The sequence below is a fragment of the Watersipora subatra genome, chromosome 2 (genome assembly GCF_963576615.1).
Source record: "Watersipora subatra chromosome 2, tzWatSuba1.1, whole genome shotgun sequence".
Lineage (NCBI taxonomy): Eukaryota > Metazoa > Bryozoa > Gymnolaemata > Cheilostomatida > Watersiporidae > Watersipora > Watersipora subatra.
The window spans coordinates 28,119,768-28,140,891 of record NC_088709.1 but is presented as its reverse complement, the minus strand read 5'-3'; the positions used below and the strand labels follow the sequence as shown (position 1 = coordinate 28,140,891).

Below are 21,124 nucleotides of genomic sequence, written 5' to 3'. Positions count from 1 at the left end.
AATTTTGTCCATCCACTTTAGTATAAACGCTTGAATTATTTCTGTTGTTACCTCTGAAGAACGCCATGATGAGCTCAAAGAAACTATTATAATGTAACCTTTACAATATTCTCATTGAAATAAGTGGTGCTTCAAAAATGATGATGTCATAAAGTTCCATACTCTTTGAAAAGTTGTCTCATATAATCCTTGAAGATTTTTAACATACCCAGCAGTATGATCCAGAATAATTATATATGCAAATATAAAACATTGTTTCCTCGCAACGGTTGGCCTATATGGGTGGTAATTACTGCTCTAACTCGGGTTATATATATATATATATATATATGGCATGAGTACGAAGATATCTAGCATGAGTATATACATGTACATACATGTATTATACATGTATGTACATGTATTATACATGTATGTACATGTATTATACATGTATGTACATGTATATGTACATATATATACGTTATATATACGATATATACATTATATATACGATATATATATATATATATATATATACATTATATATACATTGTATATATATAATCTTCCGAATTTTCTGAAGATTATATATATATATATATATATATATGATACAGTACATAGAGTTATTTGATGCCGACTACACATACACATTATTTCCCATCATAGAACTTTTTGAATTAATTATTTCCTTGGCTTTTAGATAATGTAAAGTTTACTGCTTTCAAAATGGTAGTTTCGGAGCTATGAAGTGCAACATGAGTAAATGATGAAACATCACAAAAGAATTTTGTGTGCCTTGTATTGAACTTTGCAAAATTTCTGTGAGTTGGCTGAGTTTTAAAGCCAACTCAAAGAAATTTAAAAAAACATTGACTTCCAAACTCACCTAAAAAACATTGACCACATATGCAGGTGATTTGATTAACTTTGACTTTGGCTTTATCTAATGAAATGTTTCAAACAGCTTTTCTGAAAAATGTGAATGCTGGGACACTACAACCACAAATGATGGGACATGTCTGGAAATGGTTTACAAATATCAAGTTACTTAAAGAACTATGTTCGTGTTTTTCATTGTAACTATAAAACACACTTAATTATACAAGAAAATAAGCAAAATACTGTTGTTATTGATTATGTAATACATTGTAGTGACAATATATGGTAAAATAATAAAAATACATGTTTCTACTGAAATTATCAAGTAGAGGAAAAATGCAGCATGTATTTACAAAGCGGTTTTACTGGGAGAAACATGGGAGTAAAACTATTTAACACGATCCAAGTTTTGTATAAAAATATACTGTTCCCGTTTATTTAGACTTGTCAGATATTAAAAAGCTTTGGCACACCCATTTCACATCCAGGCCTACCCAACCATGTGCAACTTTATAAGGTTTTGTTGGAACAAGATGGTGAATGAGTGCCTTTAAAAGCTATTATAATTTCTACAAGCTATTTTATTAAATTTATATATAAAAACTATTTATATTTGGTAAACTATGGTTCTTAGCTAGCACAGAAACACACATCAACATATTCTCATGTATTGAACAAACAAACGTTATGAAGGATATCATCTAGAGGACATACGTGAGCTGGTGTAAGCTCAGTAAACTTGGTTCAACCTATTATAGGGTTTGTGTCATTGTACTCAGCCTTGTAGAGCTCATGTGTCTCACTGATGTTATGGTAAGATGACATTTCTGACCCATTCCTCCATAGACGCATCTAGAATCTTTTATACCTGGAGCTTGTCGGGGTATACAACCTCTTTAATAGAAAGTTTGGACCTTCTCAACAGTATCATTAGCAACTTGGCTGCTTGCCATGTCTCTCATCAATGTCTACTTCTTTAGCTAACTGCACTCCAACATGAAGGGCCAGCTTGCGAACGGCTTGTCTAGATCTGCGAGTACTGTTAGGTAGAGCTTTCTGCAGTCTCTTGACAGCTCTTCCTTCTGACTATCTGTTTCTGAAGGCACAAGCTACAATAAATGTTTTGCACATGATAACTAAATTTTGTACACATTCTAAAGTTGCAAACAAAAGCTGTCAAATATAAAATTTTACACATGATGTATAAATATAAAATATACAAATTGTAGAAAAACGTCTGCAAAGAATGTAAAATCTACATACTGTAGAAGAGATAAATTTTAAATTAATTAATAATCGTGATTTAGTAAATACATTTAATGCATAAAGGTACTTAAAATTAGGTAACTTCACAGTTAGCACTTTTTTCTTTTCTCTTTGATTTCATTTACGCTCTCTCAAATTCGCGTTTGTTTTCTATATCCTTGTTTGACATGACATGTTCTCCTTTTGCTTTTGGCAATATCTCTTTGAAGCAGCTGCTTGTGCTGATTAAAGGACTGTCTTAGTTCAGTCGTCAGCTTTCATTTTAGATTAATACTCCTTTGTTCGCTCATTATGAGTCTTGGTCATGCTGGATAGACTTCACACTGAATGCTGATATAATTTTAGGTTGTTTTCAATTATAATTTGTCTTCACTAATGTCAGTGAGTGTATTTGCTTTCCAACTCTTGAAAGTTTAAAGGCTAGTAGAAACACCTTTAAAGATATTTACTAAGAAATTCCATGATTGTACTTTAAACTTAATGACACTTCTTAAAATCTTATGTAAGTCTAAATCAGTGGTTCTTAACCAGGGAGAATTCCCCTTTGGTAAAGAACCCAAAAGTTTAAGAACCACTGGTCTAAACAAAGATTATACCCTAACACTTTGAATCAAATTTTAATCCTTTTCTAGAACTTAAAGGTTGACTTGCAACAAAATTCACATTACAGTTATTTGATATGAAAAGATTTACCATGTCTCACTCTGTTTTGTTGTAGGTGCAAAATATGTGGAAATGTGATTACAAGCTCTTAAAAGCTAAAAAACGAACAGAAAATCGCAGCCACTCGACACCGCCATAGATTGGATTCTCTTTCCAAAACGGCTCAGATGTGACGTAGTTGTGAGAGATGGTTTCTGTTTACACTTTCATGCAACCTTATCCGTCGAAATATTTTCACAAATATACTTCACACATTCATTAAAACCATGTCTATTTCTTACGCGTCTGTTTTATCGTCGTCGTAATGCTGTCACTTTTAGCAGTGATATCTTATAACTTATCGTAAAAATTTGTTTAATTTTTTAGCTTTAGCTTGAAGGAGTACATATCGTTGTCTGATAATCATGACAAGCCTGTTGCTCACTTGTGATAATCGAAAAGTGCTGCAAAAATTATTTGCAAAGTATTGGGTCACATGATCAGATTACGACTTGCCGATTAGACCAAACCGAATCAAAACTGTAAAGTAGCGAGCATCTATATTTGATAACGGGGTCTTCAATAAAACCCAAAGTGTTTGTCATAAACTAGTGCTACGATAAGTTTTATATTGAGCTTTTTATTGGCCTTTCAATTCACGTGAGAACATCACGTGACAAGAAAATAACCAAATGCAATGACTACGTCAGAGAAATAAAGAGATTCCAATCTACGGCTTTTTGTTTTTGAGCTTTTAAAAGCTTTTAATCACATTTCCACATATTTGGCACCTACAACACAACAGAGTAAGACATGGTGAATCTTTTGATACCAAATAACTGTAATGCGAATTTTATTGCAAGTCAACCTTAAATTTAAGTATGAGGTGTCCCATCATTTGCGGTGTCCTATCATTCAACACACCCATCAAATATGACAACTGGTAGAAAGCTGTAATTTATGGTATATAAAGTGAATACTATTTCTACTTTGCAAATAAATTTTTTTTGCTGTATTCACAAATTGAGCTGAGTATGTAAACTTTAACATGTTTTTTTTGGCGAATGATGGGACATTTTTACCAGCACTTTTAATAATGCTTGCCTTACACTTTAAAATGCAAACATCATAGTGTTACTTTACGCATTCACCTAGAAAGAATGTCTCGGTGATGTTCACAAAGAAAAAGAGTGTTTTGACATCCTACTTTCCTGTTACAAGACATTAAACAAACTAAAAATTTGTAATTAATTGATGTTTCGAAGAACCTTGAGGCTCAATGGTGAATAGACCCAACAAAATTATTCATGTAAAAAAATGCTGTTATATCTTTGCTATTTAGGGCTTTCTATATGAAAAATTTTTAAAATTATCAACTAAGTATTACATTTTTTTAAGCTAAAAATCATCTATTTATGGATAAGCCCATATAGACTAGCTGTACTACCCGGCTTTGCCTGAGTATTAAAACCAGTTTATAAACAACGAGAGGTAAAGAGAGTTGCCTGCCACTTGTTATTAGCCTGGCACATTGCCAATGGCTAATTTGAGTAAGCTTACCAATAAAAGCTATCGCTCATCATGACTGCGTCATGACTAAAAGCGTAGCATATTTGCTTCCATATAGCGACATATATCGCCTAGCGAATCTACCGGTATTAAGCCTGTGTGGGTAATTTGTAGGGTGTTGAACTGGTGAACCGGAGGGTCCGAGATCGAATCTTCTGTGATATGGGGAATCTTCAATCCTAGATTTTAATAGCTATAGCTGGAACTAAACACATATCCACATACTCACACACAAACTTTGAGAAATATATATATCGATAAGTATTATATTAAGTATAAGTTTTATACATTGTATGAATATTATAGTTACAATTACAACAAAATACTATAATAATATAATATAATATATAATAGCTATAATATATATGGGCTCTAAATTAAACTTTTTTTACACACTCAAAAATATAGAATTGACACTATTCTAGTCAAATTAAGAATGTACTTTTTTATTTTTTATAGATTTTTTACTCATAGCTACCACTTATTGAGTACCCTCATGATTTTGGACCATCTCTTCAGCTATGCACCAAGCGCACCCCTTCAAAGCTTGTTATCTTTAAAATAGTTTTAAAAACATCTTTTAAATGCCGTGAAGTGAGTTATTTCATACAAGCTGGTTGACATAATAGCTTAGGTCTCTATCTAAACTACACTGAAGATGACGAGAAAACAGATGGCTGTTTGAAAATAAGATATTTTACAAGTTACCTGAGAAGGGAGTCTGGGTTTTATTCTAGGTAAAATGTATATTTAACGTAATAACTTCGCTATCATGACACCTGAGTAAAAATACTGAACTAGCTTTGTTACCTATCAACCATTACACGCTGACAGATGGAGACAAAATAATTGAGTATAAGTTGTGAGTAAAAACCTTTAGACAGCATTAATCTCACCTTCAAAATTTTGGTGCGATCCTTCGGAACTGAGAGATAAGAGGAACAGCCAATCTCATTTGCTATACTTATTTAGGACCTATGCTCTACTGTTGGTGTTAATTTGCCTGGAAACTTTAGATGAATATTTCTACCAAATTGGACCAAGTTCAACTTTGGGCTGTTATTCTTACTATTTTAACCAATGCAGCACTATAAAAATATGTGCTTTGAGAGTAACCTCAGCTTAAATGATAATCTATATTATGGTAAAATATTGTTCTGTCAGATAATTATGTAAATGGCTTTAAATGTCTACCCTTTATGTGTTGCTACTGGTGGTCCATGTTTGCTGCACAACTCAGACACCCAAGTTCATTTCCTGTGTCATGTCTTTTTTCTAATGCTGTAAGTGTGGTTTTGGACAGACGAACAAACATGGCTATAATTATAGCAAAGATTAAAACGAAAACAGATATTACAGGTGTAGGAAGTACAGTGACTCAACTCAAACACTCCTCAATTGATTCTCTTTCACTGGTCGCATTTCAATGTTCTGCTTTGGATGTCTTCTTGTTGTAATTAATTTTTTTATTGCTATAATCTGGTTATTGATGTCTGTCCATACTCTCTGAGAAAACAGGATTTAGAGTTTTGCCATCTTGCAGGTGTATTCTCCATTTTTTGTTCTGCTAATTGAGCCCAGCAATAAAGATGCACCCGCCGCTGTATTTCCATACTTCTGGCGAAAATGTTTTTTATTGGAGATACTTTCTTTAGGATCATAGCCTGAGGTGGCGGCATTAGGATGTGGTAATATAGCAACCGAACCAACAGCCCTGAAATGCTTGCATCTCAGCTGCAAAAACCCAACTTTTTTAGCAGCAGCCCCTTGGACTAGGGATGAAATCAAAAATTTAAGGTTGTTCCAGCTTTGTTCTGTTTTATAGTGGCATGATTGTATTCATTATGTTCTACATGTAATTTAAATCATGATTTAATTGCTAATTTGTAAAAAAGCAAGATGAATATTGGAATCGCTAATAACACATTATCCAATCAGATGTAGAGCCTCTGTTACTCCGAGCTGTACCAAATAGAGCTTGACTGAAACCGTTTGTTTGCAAGCTTTTGGTTTGTGAATACTTTGACAGCCAACCTAAAACACTTCTGACAGTATGTGTACAAATTAATCATTTCACCTTTTGTCCTCATCACCTTCATGTTTGTATGCTGTGACCAAATCTTCTTTAAACCAAGTCATTTGTGTAAGGGCACACGAGTCATATGTAAAATTGCTTGACATGCAACCATGACAGAGATAGCAGCTAACAGCCAGAGATTTATCTGTTATTGCAACATCGTAACCAGCACATGCAGAATTCTCTGCAAATTTCGAGGCTACCATGTGGTTGCCCATGAAATACAAGTGGAAGTGTTTGTTGAAAGTGAATCCAGGTATTCAAAAGCCCGCTTTTGGAGACATGGCCCTGTCTCTCTTTTTTTGAAAAAAAAAAATGGATAGAGGCCAAGTCAGTTTTACTCTGTGCACTTTTCCAAGTCGCAATATTGCTCACAATGTGTTTATATTGCATATAAATTTGGGAGAGCTTGCATTACCGACCTGTGTGACCATTTATTCAAAACAAAACAACAGTTGCTGTACATTTCACAAAAGCTGGTCTGTATATCTCTCTCTTTCATTTGTTCTCCCTCTTTCCCTCTTCTCTCGCTCTCCTTTTCTCCTTCTCTCTCCCGCTCTCCCTTTCTCCTTCTCTCACTCTCTCCCGCTTTCCTTTTCTTCCTCCCTTTCTCCCTCTCTCTCCCTCAGTCTCTCCCTCTTTCTTCCTCTCTCCCTCTCAAACTCTCTTCCTCTCTCTTATCCCTTACTCTTTTTTCCTTTTTCTCTCCCGCTCACTTTTCCTTTTTTCCTCTCGCTCTCTCCCCCGTTCTCTCTTTTTTTCTTCCTCTCTCCTGTTGTAGTCAGTCAAGATGACTAGGACCATCTATGGTTGTGGCTTATGTATGATAGCAGGTCTACAATTAGTGTGATTACCAGCAGTCATCTGCCACAAGTTTGTATTGATCTGTCTGTACATTCTCCCAAAGTTGATACTGCCAGTATTTGACTTGTTTTGGACATATTTGTCCTATAAATAAAAAATAAAACAAAAATGTCAACATATTACATATATCCATTATAACAAATTATGTGGCTATAGTTTAGCTTTATTTTTCACTTGTGGTATTTTTCACTTTCCGCATCCTCTAATCTAGTTTTCGTAAAGTAACAACCATAAGTGGTAGCAACTTGATGAAATCTTCAAACGAAATACTAGTTAACCTTATTTTTACTAAATAATAGCCAACTGGATGAGTTCGCTGAAACCAGGGTTGAAATTGTCGCATTACGCTCTTTGAAAACAATATCTCATGCACAATGTTATTAAAAACTAAAAATGCAGCTTTTATATTGCACTCATGATGATATTCTGAAATTTTTTTTGAAGTGATTTCCAATGATATGCATCACAGGAGAGGAAATTATATAAAACTATAGATATAAAAAATGAGCTATATTTCATGGTACTAGACAATACTGAGTCAATAAGTTTTTGAGATATTGTCAGGCAATATATTTTCTGCTCTGCCACAAGTAATGATTGTTTCTTTAACTAAAATGTTTGGGCAATTTGTCAGATTTCAATTGTTTCAAATAACTCTTTATGCTATCAAGTGTGGGATGTAAATCATACCTGACACCTTTACCAGAATTGTTATGCATGCTTTTAGAATAATCAAGTTATATAAAACATTTTCTACACCCAAATTAACATAAGTGTTTGCATTGTCATCATCATCTTATTCTAATTTTTACTATTATCAGTTTTTTTAATTTTTCTTAAATTTTAGGAACTTATTGATCAGCATTGGTTCAGACCATAATAAAATATCTAATCTATAATCTATATAAACACTTAAATAACAACAGATATATTTTTAACTCTACAAGTCCATCATTTTTCATATAAAAACTAACAAAATTACAATAAAAGTGACAATAATTATGACAATAATAAGTGACAAAAATTACAATAAAGATTAAAAACAGCCAGTTAAGGTTATATCTTTATGCAAACAACTGTCCATGCTCTTATTGATAGTGCTGGTAGACATATCTCAAGCTGTGTTTTCTTTTATTTCAGTACCAATTTGCTTAGTTGAAGCTAGAACTACATAATCAACTAAATAAAAGATAAAGGTGAAAATGGTTCTCAAGTACAGCTGGCTAGAAGGACCCTCCCTGCATCCATGGAAGTACAATGGGAAGAACTGCGCTCACTTCTAATCCTTCTTTTGCGATTTTTGGAGGCTAGTGAAAAAAAAGCAGCAAATAAGTCAGTTTTTACTTTATGACTGTGTCTAGTTCACTTTTGGTTGCATCCTTCTTCGCTTTCCAGTTGATGAGATTTTAATAAACTTTATCAGAAAGCATTTTTCCGGTTTTAACTTATTTTCCATACAACAATGCATGGTTCTAAATTTTAAGTTCTGAATATTTTTGCTGGTAACCAATTGCTGCAAATCTTTTGATGGATCGAGGTCAAGGTCAAGATGGCGACAATTGTCTTTTTTTAGACTTGCCTAAAAATTGGACAATATTTCCCTTTTTTTGCTCATAAACCTTTCATACTATTACAAAAAAAAACACAAAATATTTTTTGAAGCTCAAAATATAGCCTTGACTAACTTAATATAACAGGATTGCATGAAACACAGAAGTATCAGGTCTAAAAGGAGGTCAGGGAGCCTGCAAACTTGTAAAGCTGGCCAAGTGGTATCCTGGCTGAATAGCCAAATACCAATGTTACAGTTGGTCTTAAACTGCTTGATACGGTTCAACCTCTTGACAGGGTATTTTCTGTGTTGAGTGCTACAATCCAAAAGATAAGTATAAATAGGAACAACATGATAGAACCTAAAACATTTTATGATGTGTCATCCTATGCACAAAAACTCCATCCACCACACAGTTGCCCATGCCAACTAACTCATGAATATTTCAACAATCATGTGTTTGACATAAAAAAAAATAAAATATGTGTAGACACTATTCTTGCTCTAGAATCAACACTAAAAACATCTGAAAACTACACCAAAGTTGCTAGAAAGCATTTTTTGATACTTGCTCAAAAGTTTCATCCTGATAAGAATGAGACAGGGAACAGCGAAATATGTTCTAAAATTATGAGTATCCTAAACAAAGCACACCTATCCTCACATACTCAAGCAAAACCTGATTTAAACATCCTTCAAAAAGTAGTCAGAGGCAAAGTATTCACGTATATGCAAAATGAGTTGATCACATGCCAACACCAAGAGTGTTATGCTATATATGGCCACCCAGCCTACTTCAATAAATGGGTTCAAACTTTCACAACAGACTGGAAACAAAAACCAACCAAGCTAACTAAACAGCAAAAGGAGTACAATTTGGGGATACCAAACACTCTCTATATGTCCTAGTATATGAAAATGGCACAGTGTTAATACAGGGGATTATGGCTCTACAATACTCAACAGAGCACATAGATTATTTAATCAAAACTATAGCTACTGGTGAACATCTTGACACAAACCAAAGATCAAAATGCTTCAAGCAAGCTATAGCACACTTTAGCAACAAGCCATTCAACAATATACCCGTCAAAGAACTAACACACACAGTGAACCATAACAACGCCACACAATCTACTGTTATGACTTCTGAGGAAATAAACAGATCACTGAATAAACACCACACAGTTGAAGACACTGCTCATAGTAAATCAGCAACCAGTCAAAGCAGTCCTGATGAAGTTGAATGTCAAAGCAGTCAAAGCACAAGCTTGCAACTCCTTCTAGAAACAGTTTTGAGTAAAATAGAAGATCTTGAGAATACAATTGCAGCTATGCAAATAGAGAATGAGGAACACAGGAGTAAAACACAGGTACGTCTTGAGAACCTTGAAAAAGAAAACAAACAACTCAAAAGTAGCTTTGGCCCAAAGATTAGAAAACTCATGCAACAAAATACCTCTGTAACAAGCTCAGCTCAACAAGACTAACCGACTTTACTGGGACCTAATCCAGATGATCATATAGCTACCAATGCAAATTCGGATGGTAACCAAAACTGGAACATAGTAGTGAGCAAAAACGCTAATCATACAAGATCAAAGAGTCAATCTTCACATATAAACAATCATATTTCTCGCACCACGGACAAGCCAGGCAGAATTAAATTTCAACCAGAAAAGGTAGCCGTGATAGAAAACATAGCTAACCCTGGTGGATTTGCCTCTGAAGACAAAGTTCGTAGAGAAATTGGAAAGCACATAGACAGTGATTATAGACAGAATCACTCGATCAACATTTAACCCAAACAAAATATCGGTGCAACTAGCCACAGAACATATGAGAGATGAAGTCATAATGCAATGGAAACCAGAAATAATGTTTGGTTCTTCATCAATTAGAAAACCCACAAAAGACAGAATAAATAATGTAGGCATTGCAAAAGGAGTGCCGCTTGATATGCATGATGAAGATTTGAAGGCAGACATTGAAAAGTTGTACCCAGACACCATATTTCAAAGGATGACTAAAGGTCTAAAAAAGGAAAGACTCAGAACTATTAAGATATACTTTAAAAGTTCAGATAATCTAAACAAAGCAATAAACGAAGGTTTAAAACTAGAAAGTCAAAACCAGTATGTCAGAGTAGAGCAAATGGTATGGACACCATATGTTCGCCAATGTACAAACTGCTGGAGACTTGGTCATCCAACTGGCCAATGCAAAAGCAGCGAAGCCTGTCCGCATTGTGGCAAAGATATAAGTGAGGGAGCACACATGACCTGCGCAGAACTTTCAAAGTGTCGAAACTGCAAAGGTTCACACAGTGCTGACCAAAGAAATATCTGCCAAGCTTTCCAAGAAAGGCTAGTCAAATTAATAAACAGACACAACCAGATTCAAAATGGCGACTAAAATCTGTCAGCTAAACATAAATGGTTTACCAAACAGCACAATTATGGCTCTAAATGAATATATATGGAGCAAAGATTTTGACATAATTTGTCTATCCGAGACAAAAGTAGAATGTTTGTCACCTACAGTATTTACCGGTGGAAAACATAATAAAACCAAATGTTGAAAACCCCAAGCAACGAGGTGTTGCAATCATTACAAAAGAGCACATAGAGATGACTAGATACCCTGATCTAGAACCTGCCTCAGCAGATATGCTAGTGTGTATAACTAAAATTGGAGGTCATCGATCAGTAGTCTGCTCAGTGTACTCTCCACCTATGTAATAATCCAACCAAATTAACAGAAGTAATCAAAGCAATTCAAAATATATTAGGAAAAATGACACTCCTAAATGCGGAAAATATATTGATTATCGGGGACCTAAATGCTCGACATGAAGCTTGGAGAGATCATTGCCACAATGGTGCCAGAGAAACCCTTCTTAGTGCTATCAGAAACTTTAAACTAGATATTATATACAAACATAACGCGCCAACATTCCTCTGTGACAATGGCTCTAGCCACATAGATTTGTTTATTGCTTCTGAAAACATAACAAAAGTCATCCGTCAACAACATGCAGACAGTTCTGTTGAACTGTTTACAGGAGCGCCTTGCAGAGGCCACATACCAATCATAACAGAACTTCATACTCACAGGATCCCTAAAGAACCATTGAAGTATTTCAAATGGGGCAAGGCTGATTGGAATGGTTTTGGCGCTATGCTAGAAGATCAAAGTCGAAAGTTCATGGCAGATTTTGTTACTGCACAAGATCCAATTGAAATCTGGGAAAAGTTGAAAAGTATCATGATCTACTGCAAAGATTCCTACATTCCATCAGGTACCATGAATGCACACAACAAACCATTCTGAACAAAAAGCTATCTGAGCTATCCAATCGTCTTCGGCAAATAAAATTACAATACAAATATCGTTCTTCATACAGCAATGGAGACCAGCTGGATAGTATTAAAAGTGAATTTAAAGAAGAGCTAAATAGAGCACAACAAACATATGTAGAGGAAAATATGAAGCAGCTAAATGAACAAAACAAAGATAAATTCTGGAAAAACTTTAAGAATGTTTTCTATACTAAAGAAGACAATCAAATTGGAGATATTCAAGATGATAAAGGGGCAATATTAACTGACGACAAAAGTAAAGCTCAGCATCTTTTCCAATTCATATTTGGGAAAGCAGATGCAAACGACACTACTGTACTTGATGAAGCACTACTGCCACAATCTTTTTCCAGCGAGTATGCAACTCATTCAAAAAGAATTAACAATCAAATCACAATGGATGAAATATCGAAGGCTATAAAAGCACTCAAGACTTCAGGCAAAAGTGCTGACTTCGATGGTATTCATCCTAAGATGCTGAAACAAGGCAATAACTTCTTTCTCATTGCCTTACACTGTCTCTTCAACACAATCCTAAAAACACACACCTGGCCCTGGAGCATTTCAAACAAAGTTATTTTTATAAAAAAAGCCAGGGAAAAACTGCTACAATTCAGAAGGTTCATTCAGACCTATAACCATTAGCTCCCATGTTGGTAAAACCTTTGAAAGAATATTAGAACAAAAGCTCCGAAATATGGTAGAAACATTAGACATATACTACCCAGGACACAATATGGCTTTAGAGAGGGAAGGAGTGCCCATGTATATCTTCTGCAACTGATTACGGAAACAACACAACTTTTAAAGAACAAAAGACATTGCTCGGCTCTCTTCCTAGATCTGCAAAAGGCGTTTGACACAGTTGGACACCAAGAAATGATATACAGATTGAAAGAGATAGGAGTTAATGGAAACTTCCTCCAAGTAATCTCTTCTTTCCTAACAACTAGAGAAATACAGTTAAAAGTCAACTGTTACCTGCACACCCCTGTGAAAAGTGAGGTAGGCCTCCCACAAGGAAGCGTACTATCACCGCTCTTATTTATTCTTTACATAAGAGATATGCTGCAGAATGTACAGGGAACAGGCTTGCAATATGCAGATGACTGCACTATTCTCATGTCTGGTAAAGACTTAGCAGAATTGCAAAATATCTGCCATTATAACTGCCAGCAAATTCAAACATGGATGAACAAATGGAAGTTGAAAATCAACTGTAAAAAAACAGAACTGGTAGTATTTAACGGACAACTTAATCCACCATCTATGGGATCAAACACCATTCAGATATCAGGCCACTCTAAAGCGCTTGGAATAGTTATAGACAAAAAAATGTCGTTCAAAAGACAATACGGTAACAGCATCAGAAGCTTGGAACAAAAAATGAACATGCTGAAACCTTTCATATACTCAGGCCTCAAATGTAGTACTGCGAAAGGTATTCTCACCCAAGTTATATTGCCTAAGTCATTACATGCAGCATATTTATGGGACATTACCAAGAAAATAACAATATCACAACAGTTAAAACTAATTCTTGGAGCACATTTTAATCCTCCCACAGAGTCTCTACACTTACTTATCAACATTCCACCAATAGATCTACTCTACACAAAACAAAGACTCCAACTGATGAAAACCTTAAGCAAAACTAAGTGCACATACATTCTGACTCACACTCCCAAGAGTCTGCTCACAAAAATGTTCATAGCAGATGCACAACAGATTGTCACTAGAGGGACTAATCTAGATGACATCAATCCGAAAATTTTTTCAAAAAATAACATTAAAAAATGCATTCAACGGGAATGGACACGCCGACATAAAGCACAAATGGCAAACGGACTCTGTCCTTACAGGCTTATTTCACATCTACCCATTGATCACTTGACATTACAGCCACTTCCAATTAACAAGACAAGAGAAGAGCTAGGAACACTATGTGACCTATTGACAGGTCACTGTGCCCTACAACAGTTTCAATACAGAGCTAAACTAACGTTCAGCCCAGTGTGCACTTGTTTAGAAGACGAGGAAACAGTATTACACTTCCTCTATCACTGTAAGGACTACAAAGTAGTCAGAACTCGCACAAGTCCAGATGGCAAACAGATGGCAAGTCCAAGTGGCAAACAGTTATTGAATACATAAGTCTTACTAAAAGATTATCACCTTGACTAACCCCACATAGATGTGCCCTGGTCAGGCAAAAAATGGACTATTACCTCCACCCTGGATTGGCTATCAGTGAAATCAGCTACATAGTCATGAACGGGTGCTTGAGGTTTGGGTATGCGGTGACTAGGGCCGCGGACACAGACCAATAAGAAGGACCTGAAATCTCATCAAAGACCCGAATACTCAACATAGTAGTAATATATATACATACTCAAACCGAACAATTTCATTATATAGCTTTAGTGCAACAATATATTCATTTTTATTAGCATATTATCTGACAATCACTTAGCACATTTTTATTAAATGCCACATAGAGTAATACATTACAGTACAAATACTCATATATATTATAATATTATATAACAGTTTCTTTTTATCTTGCCTGCAAATAGAGGCGTTGTTGTTTTCTTAATTCTATATATAAAATAAAGATTTCTCTCTCTCTGCAAATCTTTTATTGCAAACTATTAGCAAACTATTAACACAGATAGCTTACAAAACCTTTTTGAAAAAGCTGAGCTTATTCAAGATATCGAAACGAATAAATCTCAGAAAGCGTTAAGAGTTGTCCTCTCACGAAATTGCAAAATCGTTTGATGAAACGGGAACTGTTTACACACGCTAACTATTACTATAATTCAATTAGAATGAAACATACATAAAAATATTTGTCTTTAAATTTTTTTCATTTTATTAGTTGCAATCTTAAAAAAATTGTTTGTTACGAAACAAAATTTCGATTTGCAATATTAGTTTTGAGGATAACCCTCAGTGCTTGTTTGCTGATTCAAGATTGACTAATGGTTGGCTATGGCTGAGTCTCAAGAGGAAAAAAGGTTACATTATTACGGCTACCCGCTCTCTTTAGTTTGGTTGTTGTAAATAAATTGTCATGTAGATATAATTTTATGCAGCTAATGTATTTCACCACGCATTAATTTTCTAAACACTATCACGTTTCACGCCACCAAGATCATATTTAAAAAAAATCTAGACAAGATTTATTCAAGGAATATTATTCTATTTACTTGAAACATAATTTGAAAACACAATTTAAATATAAGTAGTTGCTATAAGCCCGCATGTTCTCTAGAGAACAAACAAATGATCAGATTATTAAGGTTCACTTTAGGCCAACGTTCTCTTGATCTATCGTATAACGTTCTTGGAGACTATTAAGCATTTTAATGGTACTTTCTCACTGCGCTGTGGGCTACCAATTAGATTAGCAACAACTCATTATTGAATGCACTTTGGTAATTTATGATTTTACTTTTAGCACTGCTAGCAATGATATACAGCCCCCAGTATCATTGCTGCTAGTAAGATACCAATTTCTCTTTTTACCCTGTACGACATATTACCTTCTGCGGCCTGACGCTACAATATTTTTTGTGCCTCTGAAAAGTCTGACTGTATGTAATAACTTTACAATTTGGTCATAATGGCTTTGTAGTCGCGGACTGAATTCTACATTGTGAGTTAGTGTAACCACCATATTTTGGATAGCCCAACCTTTATAAATGGACACGGTTTAAAATGAACTCATTAGATAGTTGCTTGGTAGAATGGGTTATTTGATGGTAGTGTTTATTTGTTAGTGAGGTAGATGTGAAAAAAGCAATATTGCTGTCCTGCTTTGTTTTCGGAGAAAAGGTTGGCATGGTTGAAGTCACCCAGAGAGTTCTTGGTGAACAGACAATCATGTGACTTGTAGTTCTACTCGCTGCTTCATGTACTGCGTAAACATCAACACCTGTGCTTTCTGGGTGCGCAATGCGTGCTACATGCCTCTTTCGTGGCTGGCAAAATATTTGTCTAGCCATTCTTTCATGATGCAGTATTCTTTGTGTTTGTGGCAGTTGAAACGAATGTGCAGGTGCTTATGAAAGGCATACAGGTGATGAGCAGCTGGTAGTAAGGGTTGCAGGGCTCACTGGACTAAAACTTGCATTTTTGTTATACGTAGAATCCACCATCTCAAGCTTATTCTTTTCAAGAAACTTTAGAAAAGTGTAATTCAAGGCTTTACCGAAAGAAGAAAAATAAGAAAACTGAATGTGAATTTTTACTATAATAAGAGCTAAAGTTTACTGTAATATAATAATATGTCTGTCTGTCTGTCCAAAGCTACCATTGAAAGTTGGGAAAAAAGATTGTATGGTTCGGGATTCAAACTCGTGACTTTCACCATGGTAAACCAACACTAATCGCTGCTCCAATCGATCAACCTTTGAAAGTGCACAATATTTGCATGTATACAGTCATACCTTAACATACAAACTTAATACTTTCTGCTTGTATGTCAATTCTTTCGTATCTCAAAGCAATTTTTGTAATAGAAAATTTATAACTAAATACAAATTAATCGGTTGCCACCCTTTAAAAAACATTCAAAAACAGGATGCTATAAAGAAAAAAAGTGTTTTTAATTGTTCTAATTCGCTACCTATGCTCACAAAAAGTAACAGATTATCTATTGGTTATGATCTGGAACAAAATATAACATTGTTGCAACTCTATATGGTACTATATACGGTACTGTATATAGAGTTCTTACCTTCCAGACAGACAGTAACGGCTAATGGCGGAGTGAGAAAGACTGAATGGTGACACATCGGTCACTACAATTTTGTGACGCTAACATTACATAAGCTTTAAATTTAATTTAAATGATTTTAGTTTACTAAGCACATCCTTAAAAATATGTTTTAATCTCACAGTAGTCTTAATTCTAATTTTGTTTGTGTTTATATTTTTTTCGGCTTTGTTTTTTCGGTCTCCCTTTTACCTTGATTATTAGCCAGCCTTTTTAAAACATCTCTAAACTGATGCGAAGTTAAAGACCGAGCCATGCTGGTCTCGTAAGAATCATCTCGTATGCTTGTATCTGAAATTTGTCTCGTATCTCATGACAAACATTTGCTTGAAAATTTCTTCGAATCTCGAATTTATTGTATGTTGGGACACTCGTATGTCGAGGTATGACTGTAGTTACTATGCCTAATGATCTCTCATAGCATGCTAGATGGCTAAGATGTATTAGTATCCAAACCGGGACAGGAAGTGAAAATAGTCGAGAATATAAAAAACGAACACTCCTGATTGTCGCTTTGCGAACATTTGATAAACTAGTCAAGTAACAAGAATTTACTGGAAGACAGTCTAGTTGCTTGAAAATCTTTTGCGTATTCTAATTTTGAATGAACATCATTCATTTATTGCTTTCTTGCCTTTACTATTATAATAAATAATAAAAATTCAATAAATAACTGAACCTACCAATTGTACAGAATCTGACTGCATTGGTGCCGACGTCTTCCTAGGCGCTGCTCTTCTAGCATATAAAAGTTTTTTATACTAAAAGTGATTGTTGTTCATGCGACTTCTGAAGTAATAACTGTATAGAAAGTATTATATTCTGTTGCTATTTTGCAATATAGAGATATATTAATACTATTAATAATAAAGAGAATTCCGATCAGGTATCCTGGCTGAATTAGTGAAACAAGTTTATGAAGCGTACATTAAAAAGTGTCCGTGATCTGAAAGTGAGTTTATTTTAATAATTGTTTTGTTTTGAGGAGTACGTCACTAGTCTTGAAAAAAATTGATAAAGTGCACCTCCGAATCGTTGGAATGGTAAGGTGCATATTCGTCAGTAGAGGTCAACTCTGAATCCATTTGAAGCATGGAAACCTAGTGATAGTTTCATAGGCCAAGACTGTCAAGTCGTGCCGCTGATACAGAGAGTTTTGTTGCGTACACTGGCGGTTTGTGACGATTGTATCAGCAGAAATGCTAGCATATCAGATTTTTAGCAGTTTGCTTCTTAAGACTGATTAATCCGCAAGCTGGAAGAACCAAGCCATTCAGAACCGGTCATTTTTAACTATGCTCTAGAAATATTACTGAATACAAGTGACACACACATGGACACGAGCAGTGAAATATTACTTGTATACATGTGACAGCGCACATGGACACGAGCAGTGAAGTATTACTGATTATATACATGTGACAGCACACACGGACACGAGCAGTGAAGTATTACTATTATACATGTGCCACACATAGACACGAGTAGTGAAATATTACTAGTATACATGTTACACACATGGACACGAGTAGTGAAATATTACTAGTATGCATGTGCCACACATAGACACGAGCAGTGAAATATTACTAGAAATTCCACTGTCATACAGCCCACGACCAAAGAGATGACCAGAGATATTGGGAAAAAAATAAAGGGTACTGATGGTTGAGAAATGCAATATTAGCAATCAAATGGCTCTGCAGTGCAATAGGATAACTGCAATGGTAGCTGTAATGTACTGGGTGTGGGTGTTATTATATACAACAATAAGCAATAATGAATGGAAAATATGTTTATATTTTACCCCTGCAATAGGAGAAATGCAATATTGGCCAATATAAGAAGTAAAATGCGCTGATATTCTTAGAATAATTAATTTTATTAATATAGTAATAATAGAAAAACAATACACAATTTTGTTTACATTTCAAAACGTAATAGGTAGCAATATCGAGAAGTTGTGGTATTTATATAGGTTTTTAGAAAATTTATTTAAAAAGTGTTTGGTCATGACAAACAACAACAATGAAAGGAAAATATTACACGTTTATATCTCTCCCTTGCAATAGGAGAAATGCAATGTTGGCCAATATTATAAGTAAAATTCACTGATATTATTAAAATAACCAATATTGTTAATATAGTAATACAGCAATAATAGAAAACCTATGAGCGTTCATGCGTCTCGAAGATTTCTGCAAACTGCAGCAAAATAAAAGCTGTTATAAAGCTGTAGGCCTAATTTACTGTAATGTGTGTAATTCAACAACAATAAAAAAATATGTTTATTATAACTCTGAAATGCAAAATTAGAAGTAAAATGGCAAGCTACTGTGTACTATACACAGTTTGAAAGTTGGTTGCGTTGAATGTAGAACGGTTTTGATAAGCGATCTTTAACAGAAAGCGAATAAGAGTATTCACGCGTATAAAACTGTAGCAAAATAAAAAATGTTTCTCGTCATGAAGGGGCGTTGTAGTTCGGCCCTAGCTTGTACATAAGTTGTAAAGAATTTCGACTAACGTTTCAAATAATGAAACCTTCGGTGATTGGACAAAAAACACAGGCTGATAAACTGTGTACCACAATTTCGTACCTGTAAATCGGTCTACGCCTCAAACGGTAAACGTTTATTACAGAAACCTTCGAATAAATCCGATTACAAGTGAAAAATGCCATAGACTGATGAAATGAAATGCCTTTTCTGATGACTTTTCTCGTGAAATGCGCACTGCTAAATAGTTCTACAATCGGTCGCACGGCTTTATTGGCGTTTCAATTTTCGGTCTTAACTTTTATTAAACCGAGCTTTTCAAGCTTTTTGTGGCAATTTTCGTTCAAATTAATCTGTCTATTTGTGTATAATCCGATCAGATGGGTAAGTTTTAAGATGTTATCGTAGGTTTACAAAGACTTAGTAACATATTTAAATAGGTTTAAATGTGTTTTGTATCGTTATTATACTTTAACGACTTTAAATTCCGATGCTTAAATTTTTTGATGAAATTTCTTGACGAGGGTTCGTCTCATTGTTGATGAATAATTTTCGTAAGTTGTGTGCGCATGCATTTATCATAAAACTCCCACACTTCCGCTCCGCTCGTGTGGTCGTGGGACTAGTATACATGTGACACACATGGACACGAGCAGTGAAATATTACTAGTATACATGTGACACACACGGACACGAGCAGTGAAATATTACTAGTATACATGTGACACACATGGACACGAGTAGTGAAATATTACTAGTATACATGTGACACACACGGACACGAGCAGTGAAATATTACTAGTATACATGTGACACACATAGACATGAGTAGTGAAATATTACTGATATCGCTAGTAACTGTGTACCTTGTGGCTTACACTGATATTGCGATGCTTGCTTGGCTATCCCTCTCATGCTTCAGTGGGTTAAACTTCTTTGTATCCCACTAAGTGATTGTAAATTAAGGTGAAGTACCGTTCCAATTTCACATTTTGGAATTTCACTCATTGTAGCGCGAAGTATAATATTTTTTGGGGCGTTTGTTAACGGTTTGTTTGTCATATAATCAATTTTTTGTAGTAGCACAGGCAATTGGTGGGGGAGTTGGATACAAGCTGCTAAAGAAAAGGTAATCTCTTAACATTACATGGATGATTACTGTGGATATCTGGACTTGAGACTAATCTCGTGAAAACCTTGGTCGTTTGTATTTACCAAGTAGAATAGGCCTACCAGTTGGCCTAGAATTAGAGCATAGTGCTACCGATTGTCTTTTCATTAGCAGTTTCTGAAGAAGAGACTTACAATGACTATATTTGATTTGTTAACATCCTGATTACATGACATTTATTAACATACTACCTATATTCTATTTGTAGCATACATACATGTACTATATTCTATTTGTTAATATACTGTCCATATTTCATTTGTTAACATATATTGACTACATTCCATTTGTTAACATATTGACTACATTCCATTTGTTAATATACCGACAATATTTCCTTTGTTAGTATACTAACTATATTCCATTTGTTAGCATACTAACTGTATTCCGTTTGTTAACATACTGACTACAATTCAGTTGTTAACATTTTGACTGTACTCCAGTGGTTCATACGCAAAATTTTTAATATGTCAGTGACT

General features: G+C 34.8%; 1 protein-coding gene across 4 annotated transcripts in view; it reads left to right on the top strand.

The window, feature by feature from the left end:
• Positions 1-15,123: 15,123 nt before the first annotated feature.
• Positions 15,124-21,124, top strand: part of LOC137387413 (BSD domain-containing protein 1-like) — a 31,780-nt gene continuing 25,779 nt past the window's right edge. For 2 of the 4 annotated variants that reach the window (XM_068073830.1, XM_068073829.1), the window contains exons 1-3: positions 15,171-15,216; positions 16,948-16,989; positions 20,555-20,603. In XM_068073830.1, the coding sequence (XP_067929931.1) occupies positions 15,191-15,216; positions 16,948-16,989; positions 20,555-20,603 (117 nt within the window). In that variant the 5' untranslated portion in view covers positions 15,171-15,190. Of the gene's footprint in view, positions 15,217-16,947; positions 16,990-20,554; positions 20,604-21,124 lie in introns of all 4 variants that reach the window. The other 2 variants (XM_068073831.1, XM_068073832.1) reach the window with 2 other exon arrangements.